This window comes from Salmo trutta, chromosome 19, assembly GCF_901001165.1.
Source record: "Salmo trutta chromosome 19, fSalTru1.1, whole genome shotgun sequence".
Taxonomy (NCBI): domain Eukaryota; kingdom Metazoa; phylum Chordata; class Actinopteri; order Salmoniformes; family Salmonidae; genus Salmo; species Salmo trutta.
In genome coordinates, this window is record NC_042975.1 from 4,527,659 (window position 1) to 4,537,892 (window position 10,234).

The 10,234-nt window shown below is 40.2% G+C and overlaps 1 protein-coding gene across 1 annotated transcript in view; it reads left to right on the top strand.

Annotated features, from left to right (window-relative positions):
- LOC115155055 (telomerase-binding protein EST1A) overlaps positions 1 to 10,234 on the top strand; it is a gene marked incomplete in the record, with an annotated part of 38,756 nt that overhangs the window by 25,218 nt on the left and 3,304 nt on the right. Inside the window, 2 exon segments of the mRNA XM_029701848.1 lie at positions 9,553 to 9,614; positions 9,922 to 10,067. Of these exon segments, the coding sequence (XP_029557708.1) occupies positions 9,553 to 9,614; positions 9,922 to 10,067 (208 nt within the window).

The window sequence follows — 10,234 nt, forward strand, 5'->3', positions numbered from 1 at the left end:
GTGCTGTCTAGATGGAATTTGTATTCGTGGTCCTGGCAACTGGACCTTTTTTTGGAACACCATTATTTTTGTCTAAAATGAGATTTACTGTCAGGGTCCAGGTCTGTCAGGGCCCAGGTCTGACAGAATATGTGCAGAAGATCTAGGTGCTGCTGTAGGCCCTCCTTGGTTGGGGAAAGAAGCACCAGATCATCAGCAAACAGTAGACATTTGACTTCAGATTCTAGTAGGGTGAGACCGGGTGCTGCAGACTGTTCTAGTGCCCTCGCCAATTCGTTGATATATACACTACCGGTCAAGTTTTAGCCCCTTTATTTCATAGTTGTTGATGTCTTCACTATTATTCTACAATGTAGAAAATAGTTAAAAATAAAGAAAAACCCTTGAAAGAGTAGGTGTTCTAAAACTTTTGACCGGTAGTGTATGTTGAAGAAGGTGGGCTCAAAATGCATCCCTGTCTCACCCTATGGCCCTGTGGAAAGAAATGTGTGTTTTTTGCCCATTTTAACCGCACACTTGTTGTTTGTGTACATGGATTTTATAATGACGGATGTTTTTTTTTTCTTCCCCCCCAACACCGCTTTCAGTCAGACCTTCATGTCAAATTGAGTCAAAAGCTTTTTTTGAAATCAACAGTGGTTTGTTTGTGAATTAGGGTGTGCAGGGTGAATACGTAGTCTGTCGTGCAGTAATTTGGTAAGAAGCCAATTTGACATTTGCTGAGTACATTGTTTTCACTGAGGAAATGTACGAGTCTGCTGTTAATGATAATGCAGAGGATTTCCCCAAGGTTGCTGTTGACTCATATCCCACTGTAGTTATTGGAGTCAAATTTGTTTACACTTTTGTGGATTGGGGTGATCAGTCCTTGGTTCCAAATATTAGGGAATATGCCAGAGCTGAGGATGATGTTAAAGAGTTTATGTATAGCCAATTGGAATTTGTTGTCTGTATATTTTATAATTTCATTGAAGATACCATCAACACCACAGGCCTTTTTGTGTTGGAGGGTTTTTATTTTGTCCTGTAGTTCATTCAAGGTAATTGGAGAATCCAGTGGGTTCTGGTAGTCTTTAATAGTTGATTCTAAGATTTGTATTTGATCATGTATATGTTTTTGCTGTTTGTTCTTTGTTATAGAGTCAAAAAGATTAGAGAAGTGGTTTACCCATACATCTCCATTTTGGATAGATAACTCTTCATGTTGTTTGTTTAGTGTTTTCCAATGTTCCCAGAAGAGGTTAGATTCTATTGATTCTTTCATTACATTGAGTTGATTTCTGATGTGCTGTTCCTTATTTTTCCGTAGTGTATTTCTTTATTGTTTTAGTGATTCACCATAGTGAAGGCGTAGGTTCAGGTTTTCTGGGTCTCTATGTTTTTGGTTGGACAGGTTTCTCAATTTCTTTCGTAAGTTTTTGCATTCTTCATTAATTAAACCATTTGTGACTGACCGGCTCAATTCGGTCGTATGTAGCAGAATTTGAAATTGTGTTTATTTACATTGTGTAAAAGTAGAGACTCCGAGCAAGAAAATAATATATCATACACTACAGTTGAGGAACAATGGGAAAGTAATTCTGCTTTGAAAGTTGATGAACTCGTAACCTCACTTTGGATAAAATGGCCTTTGAATGTCTTGGTACACCTACTGGAGAGCTCTTTGTCTCCACCCATTCAGCATCGTTCACACCCTCTAAAGCTTTAGCCCCACCCATCTTTTTAAGGGTTGATCTGAGCGTTCTGTCCTAACAACAGTAGTCAAGCACCCAAGCTAACTGGCTAACGTTGGTAAGCTTGCTAGCTACTTCCAGACACAAATGAGAGAACAGCTCACTGACCATTTTACTTGCCCTAGCAGAGCTGGTTAAGCTGTTTTTATGTTATCCAGAGCGTTGGTGACTGCAACTGTGCTGCTAGCAACAATTTACGCTTTTTTGCCAACGTTTACCGACACCGGCCATATTCAACGGCTGCTGAACGTTCGTAAATTCGTCAGTTATTCTGCACTCTGACACACTCAGACGAGAGTGCTCTGAAATCAGAGTAAATAGCCAGAGTGAATTTACCCGCTATGTCTATCAACAGTTGTCGCATTGACATAATTTTTGACATTTGTATTATGTGTATATATATATGTATATGTATATGTATATATATATATAATATATATATATATATATGTATATATGTATATGTAGCTAACCAACCAGGTTCAGTGTTAGCTAGCTAACATTAGGCTATAACTAGCAAAGCTAATGGCTCTGAGATATGACTAATATTGCTACACAGATCATACACGTAACGTTAACTAGCGAGCCAGCCGGCTAATGTTATCTAGCTAGCTAACTTGAAAGAAAATGACTTTCTGACAAAATTAGAAACGTGTTGTATATGAAAATGTAGTTAGTCTAGACTATCTTACCCGTATACTTGGGTGGATGCTTCTCCCTCTCTGTCACTGATGCCATGGTTGCCCTTAGTTTGAAGATGTAATCCAGAGACAATGTTTTCTCCATCTCCTTAGCTATCATATCCAGCCCACTCATTATCTCGGCCAGTCATGGCTAGCGGGAAGGTTGCTGACTTTTTCTATGGCTAAACCAACTAGGCTAATTTACGGATGGCATACAAGTCTGTTATTAAGCCACATGTTCCAGAAGGAATTTCTGCCCCCAAAAAAACACATTTAAAAAAGAAAATAATAATAATACAAAATAAAGGCAAAAAAAAGTCTTTCAATTGGCTCTCCTGTGAAGTGGTGACGCACGACATACGCCTATTTACCTTAAACTAGTTACATTTGTCGTTGTTGTTAATTTTCTTAGATTGTCTGCATTTTGTCCATGAAGTTGTCTAAAAGGGATTGAAGTTGTTGTTGCCATATAGTTTCCTTCCATCTATAGCATTTCTTAATGTTTCTCAGTTCCTTTGGCTTTGATGCCTCATGATTGAGTATTGCTCTGTTCAAGTAGACTGTGATTTTAGCTGAGATCTGATAGGGGTGTCAGTGGACTGACTGTGAACGCTCTGAGAGACTCTGGGTTGAGGTCAGTGATAAAGTAGTCTATAGTACTACTGCCAATAGATGAGCTATAGGTGTACCTACCATAGGAGTCCCCCCGAAGCCTACCACAGCGTGCGACAGAGCTGCAGGAGTTGTGACCCGTTTTTTTGTTGGTTATGTTGTCGTAGTTATGTTTAGGGGGGCATATGGGGGAGGAATGCTGTCACCTCCAGGTAGGTGTTTGTCCCCCTGTGTGCTGAGGGTGTCAGGTTCTTGTCTAGTTCTGGCATTTAGGTCGCCACAGACTAGTACATGTCCCTGAGCCTGGAAATGATTGATTTCCCCTCTAGGATGGAGAAGCTGTTCATTAAAGTATGGGGATTGTATTGGGGAGATATGGAAATGTTTCTCTGTTGAAATGAATTTATTTTGGGTAACAGACCTATACAACAAAATGTACAATGTGGACCCAGACGATTTCACTTGAAAATATTAATTAAAACGCTTGTTTTCAAAGTGGTCCTCGATGGTTAAAACAATAACACATATGATGATTTAAAAGACAAAATTACAAACAACCATAAATACATTCATTTATATTGATAAAATACATTCATTTATATTGATAAAATACATCCATTTATATTGATAAAATACAGTCATTTATATTGATAAAATAGTCATTTATATTGATAAAATACAGTCATTTATATTGATAAAATACAGTCATTTATATTGATAAATACATTCATTTATATTGATAAATACATTCATTTATATTGATAAATACATTCATTTATATTGACATCCTATAAAGTGTCACTGTTCACTGCATGTCACGAGTGTCGTAGGGTAAAGACCAAGACGCAGCGGGAAAATGTACACTCATCCTCTTTTTTATTTGGTGAAGAAGGGAAACACATCAACGTATGCTAAACAAAAAACGAACTTGACAGTCTTTTCAGGCAAACAGCTAAACAAGAACAATCTCCCACCAAACCCCATGAAAAACAAACTCCTAATTATAGGACCCTCAATCAGAGGCAACAATAACCAGCTGCCTCCAATTGAAGGTCCAACCCCAATTAACTAAACATAGAAATACAAAAGACTAGATAGAACATAGAAATATACTAACATAGAACAATGACTAACAAACCCCGGACTAATAAATCAAATACCCCTCTACCTAAACACATACACAAAACACACCCTGAACCACATAAAACAAACACCCCCTGCCACGTCCTGACCAAACCACAATAACAAATAACCCCTATACTGGTCAGGACGTGACACTGCACTTCTCCCTAACCTTAAAAATCAACAATATTCATTTCACATTAAAACAATCTATTAATTGCACATCATACCGATCCTTCAGATCAATACACCTGATCAGCAGTAGGGGGGGGCGCAAGGGGCAGTGGAGTGGTTTCTCTTACTTGGACAACCTCATTTTCCTGCTTTTTAAAGCTATTTTTACTTTTTCTTTGCTTGATCTCTAAGGGAAGGCTATTCCATAGACAAATGCCTGTATAGAAAAGCATGCTCTGGTATTGTGACTGTGATCGTTATAGACCATATCAATGTGGTTTTTTCATGTAACCTGGGCCAATATCATTTAAGATGTCAAACATATATGATTAAGTTTAAGTTGGTCCACTCAGGAGTCCAAAGGCAACAAGCCAACCTCCCAGAACTCCTGTACCCCTTTGTGGGTCCTAGGGGGAACATTCAGCACATACAGTTGAAGTAGGAAGTTTACATACACTTACGTTGGAGTCATTAAAAATCATTTTTCAACCACTCAACAAATTTCTTGTTAACAAACTATAGTTTTGGCAAGTCGGTTAGGACATCTACTTTGTGCACGACACAAGTAATTATTCCAACAATTGTTTACAGACAGATTATTTCACTTATAATTCACTGGGTCAGAAGTTTACATACACTAAGTTGACTGTGCCTTTAAACAGCTTGGAAAATTCCAGAAAATGATGTCATGGCTTTAGAAGCTTCTGATAGGCTAATTGACATCATTTGAGTCAATTGGAGGTGTACCTGTGGATATATTTCAAGGCCTACCTTCAAACTCAGTGCCTCTTTGCTTGACATCATGGGAAAATCAAAATAAATCAGCCAAGACCTCAGAAAAAAATTGTAGACCTCCACAAGTCTGGTTCATCATTGGGAGCAATTTCCAAATGCCTGAAGGTACCACGTTCATCTGTACAAACAATAGTACACAAGTATAAACACCATGGGACCACGCAGCCGTCATACCGCTCAGGAAGGAGACACGTTCTGTCTCCTAGAGATGAACGTACTTTGGTGCGAAAAGTGCAAATCAATCCCAGAACAACAGCAAAGGACCTTGTGAAGATGCTGGAGGAAACAGGTATAAAAGTATCTATATCCACAGTAAATCAAGTCCTATATCGACATAACCTGAAAGGCCGCTCAGCAAGGAAGAAGCCACTGCTCCAAAACCGCCATAAGAAAAGCCAGACTACGGTTTGCAACTGCACATTGGGACAAAGATCATACTTTTTGGAGAAATGTCCTCAGGTCTGATGAAACAAAAATAGAACTGTTTGGCCATAATGACCATTGTTATGTTTGGAGGAAAAAGGGGGAGGCTTGCAAGCCGAAGAACACCATCCCAACCATGAAGCACAGGGGTGGCAGCATCATGTTGTGGGGGTGCTTTGCTGCAGGAGGGACTGCTGCACTTCACAAAATAGATGGCATCATGAGGTAGGATAATTATGTGTATATATTGAAGCAACATCTCAAGACATCAGTCAGGAAGTTAAAGCTTGTTTGCAAATGGGTCTTCCAAATGGACAATGACCCCAAGCGTACTTTCAAAAGTTGTGGCAAAATGGCTTAAGGACAACAAAGTCAAGGTATTGGAGTGGCCATCACAAAGCCCTGACCTCAATCCCATAGAAAATGTGTGGGCAGAACTGAAAAGGCGTGTGTGAGCAAGGAGGCCTACAAATCTGACTCAGTTACACCAGCTCTGTCAGGAGGAATGGGCCAAAATTCACCCAACTTATTGTGGGAAGCTTGTGGAAGGCTACCCAAAATGTTTGACCCAAGTTAAACAATTTCAAGGCAATGCTACCAAATACTAATTGAGTGTATGTAAACTTCTGACCCACTGGGAATGTGATGAAAGAAATAAAAGCTGAAATAAATCATTCTCTCTACTATTATTCTGACATTTCACATTCTTAAAATAAAGTGGTGATCCTAACTGACCAAAGACGGATTTTTTACTAGGATTAAATGTCAGGAATTATGAAAAACTGAGTTTAAATGTATTTGGCTAAGGTGTATGTAAACTTCAGACTTCAACTGTACATGGGGTGTGGGCATGGTTGGTTGGGGGGGTATTGATTTGTGGGGGTGTGGATTAGAGGTTGACCGATTAATCGGCACGGCCGATTAATTAGGTCTGATTTCAAGTTTTCATAACAATCGGTAATCAGCATTTTTGGACGCCAATTATGGCTTATTACATTGCACTCCACGAGGAGACTGCATAGCAGGCTGACCACCTGTTACACGAGTGCAGCAAGGAGCCAAGGTAAGTTGCTAGCTAGCATTAAACTTATCTTATGAAAAACAATCAATCTTCACATAATCACTAGTTAACTACACATGGTTGATGATATTACTAGGTTAACTAGCTTGTCTTGCCTTGCATATAATCAATGCGGTGCCTGTTAATTTATCGTTGAATCACAGCCTACTTCGCCAAACGGTGATGATTTAACAAAAGCTAATTTGCGAACAAAGCACAGTCGTTGCATGACTGTACCTAACCATCAACATCAATGCCTTTCTTAAAATCAATACACAGAGGTATATTTTTTTTTAAACCTGCATATTTAGTTAAAAGAAATTCATGTTAGCAGGCAATATTAACTAGGGAAATTGTTACTTCTCTTGCGTTCATTGCACGCAGAGTCAGGGAATATGCAGCAGTTTGGGCCGCCTGGCTCGTTGCGAACTAATTTGCCAGAATTGTACATAATTATGACATAACATTGAAGGTTGTGCAATGTAACAGCAATATTTAGACCTGGGGATGCCACCCGTTAGATAACATACAGAACGGTTCCGTATTTCACTGAAAGAATAAACGTTTTGTTTTCAAAATTATAGTTTGACCATATTAATGACCAAAGGCTCATATTTCTGTGTTTATTATATTATAATTAAGTCTATGATTTGATATTTGATAGAGCAGTCTGACTGAGCGGTGGTAGGCAGCAGCAGGCTCGTAAGCATTCATTCAAACTTTACTGCGTTTGCCAGCAGCTCTTAGCAATGCTTGAAGCACAGCGCTGTTTATGACTTCAAGCCTATCAACTCCTGAGATTAGGCTGGCAATACTAAAGTGCCTATTAGAACATCTAATAGTCAAAAGTATATGAAATACAAATGGTATAGAGAGAAATAGTCGACGCGTCATAATTCCTGTAACTACAACCTAAAACTTCTTAACTGGGAATATTGAACCACCAGCTTTCATATGTTCTCATGTTCTGAGCAAGGAATTTAAACGTTAGCTTTTTTACATGGCACATATTGCACTTTTACTTTCTTCTCCAACATTGTGTTTTTGCATTATTTATTTGAGATGAAATAGATTTTATTGATGTATTATATTAAGTTAAAATAAAATTGTGCATTGTTCATTCAGTATTGTTAGAATTGTCATTATTACAAATATATATAAATCGTCAGATTAATCGGTATCGGCTTTTTTCGGTCCTCCAATAGTCGGTATCGGCGCTGAAAAATCATAATCCGTCAACCTCTAGTGTGGATGTGGCTTGTCTGCCTCTGTCTGCCTGCCTGCCTGCCTCTCTCTCTTTTTCTGTCCTCTCTCTGACTCTCTCTCTTATTCTGTCCTCTCTCTGACTCTCTCTCTTTTTCTGTCCTCTGTCTGACTCTGTCTTTGTCTGCCTCTCTCTCTCTTTCTCTGTCCTCTCTCTGACTCTCTCGCTCTGTCTCTGTCTGTCTGCCTGCCTGCCTGCCTCTCTTTCTCTGTCCTCTCCCTGACTCTCTGTCTCTGTCTCTCTCTGTCTCTGTCTCTCTGTTTGTTGATTTTTACCAGATTCTGGATCACATTTCTCTCTTTCCACACACATACTAGATGTTTTACATACTAGAGATGTTTTCTCTCCCAGGAAGTGGTGGCTCTGACACAGCCTCTGTAGCAGACAGATGGTGCATTGTGGTCCACGGCGCTCTTGTTATTGCCATCTCCATGGCGATGCTACCTCATAAACACACGCACGCACAGACTCACATCCTCTCATACACGCACACACACACTCACACGGACTCACTCACACACACTCACATCCTCTCTCACCATGCAGACACACACATGGTGTTTCTTGAGACGTCCCCATTGATAAATCAATAGTTACTGAGAAATATCTCTCTTTGTTTCCAAGACTCATTTACTCTTCCTCTGTTTCTCTCCTTTATTTATTTTTTTCCTGATGTAAGTTGGCCTGTTGTCAGATTCTCTCATTCCCTCTCCTTTCTGCTCAGTCCCCTTCACCTAGCTGTTGTAACCTGTTATAACTGGTCCCCTTCACCTAGCTGTTGTAACCTGTTATAACCGGTCCCCTTCACCTAGCTGTTGTAACCTGTTATAACCGGTCCCCTTCACTTAGCTGTTGTAACCCTTAATAACCGGTCCCCTTCACCTAGCTGTTGTAACCAATGTATTAACCAGTCCCCTTCACTTAGCTGTTGTAACCTGTTATAACCGGTCCCCTTCACTTCGCTGTTATAACTCATGTATTAACCAGTCCCCTTCACCTAGCTGTTATAACCAGTGTATTAACCAGTCCCCTTCACCTAGCTGTTATAACAAGTGTAAGAACCAGTTCCCTTCACCTAGCAGTTATAACCAGTCCCCTTCACCTAGTTGTTATAACATGTCCCCTTCACCTAGCTGTTATAACATGTCCCCATTCACTTAGCTGTTATAACCAGTTTTCTAACCAGTCCCCTTCACCTAGCTGTTGTAACCTGTTATAACCGGTCCCCTTCACTTCGCTGTTATAACTCATGTATTAACCAGTCCCCTTCACCTAGCTGTTATAACCAGTGTATTAACCAGTCCCCTTCACCTAGCTGTTATAACAAGTGTAAGAACCAGTTCCCTTCACCTAGCAGTTATAACCAGTCCCCTTCACCTAGTTGTTATAACATGTCCCCTTCACCTAGCTGTTATAACATGTCCCCATTCACTTAGCTGTTATAACCAGTTTTCTAACCAGTCCCCTTCACCTAGCTGTTATAACCTGTCACCTTCACCTAGCTGTTATAACCAGTGTTGTAGTTCTGTTGTTTATCTCAACCGTAGCACTCATACCAAGGCCAATGATGTCACAGAGAAATAGCATTTAACAATGAATGATGACAAGACAGACATGTCTAATCAACGATAGACTGTCTGACTCATCAGCGCTCTGTTGCTCCTGTCTCTCTGCTTCTGTCTGCAGCTCAATAAGAGGTTTATACTCAGCTTCCTCCACGCTCACGGAAAACTCTTCACTAAAGTGGGGTGAGTACTCTGCCCTGTGTGTGTGCGTGTGCGTGTGTGTGCGTGTGCGTGTGCGTGTGCGTGTGTGTGCGTGTGTGTGTGTGTGTGCAAGCTTGTTTTTTTTTTAAATGTCGTGAATAAAATATGTAGACTTCATTTTCTGCAGACAGCTTTTCTAACTCTCACTGATTATGAGAGTAGCTGCTGTTTCAGAAGAAAATATTTAGCTTCCAATCACTGTGATGTGTGCTTGTCTCTCTGTGACGTCTGTAAGTCTCTCTGGATAGAGAAATGTCTGCTTAAATGAGCAACGTACAATGTGTTGCAGCATGGAGTCGTTCCCGGCGGTGGCCAGTCGTGTTCTCCAGGAGTTCAGAGCTCTGCTCCAACACAGCCCTTCCCCCCTGGGAAGAACACGCATGTTACAGATCATCACCGTTAACATGTTCACGATACACAACGCTCAGAGCAGAGGTAACATACACACACACACACACACACACACACACACACACACACAATTGTGCCCGAAACACTCAAGCCTGTGACTAAATGTTTTCTCTCTCTCTCTCTCTCTCTCTCTCTCTCTCTCTCTCTCTCTCTCTCTCTCTCTCTCTCTCTGTCTCTGTCTCTGTCTCTGT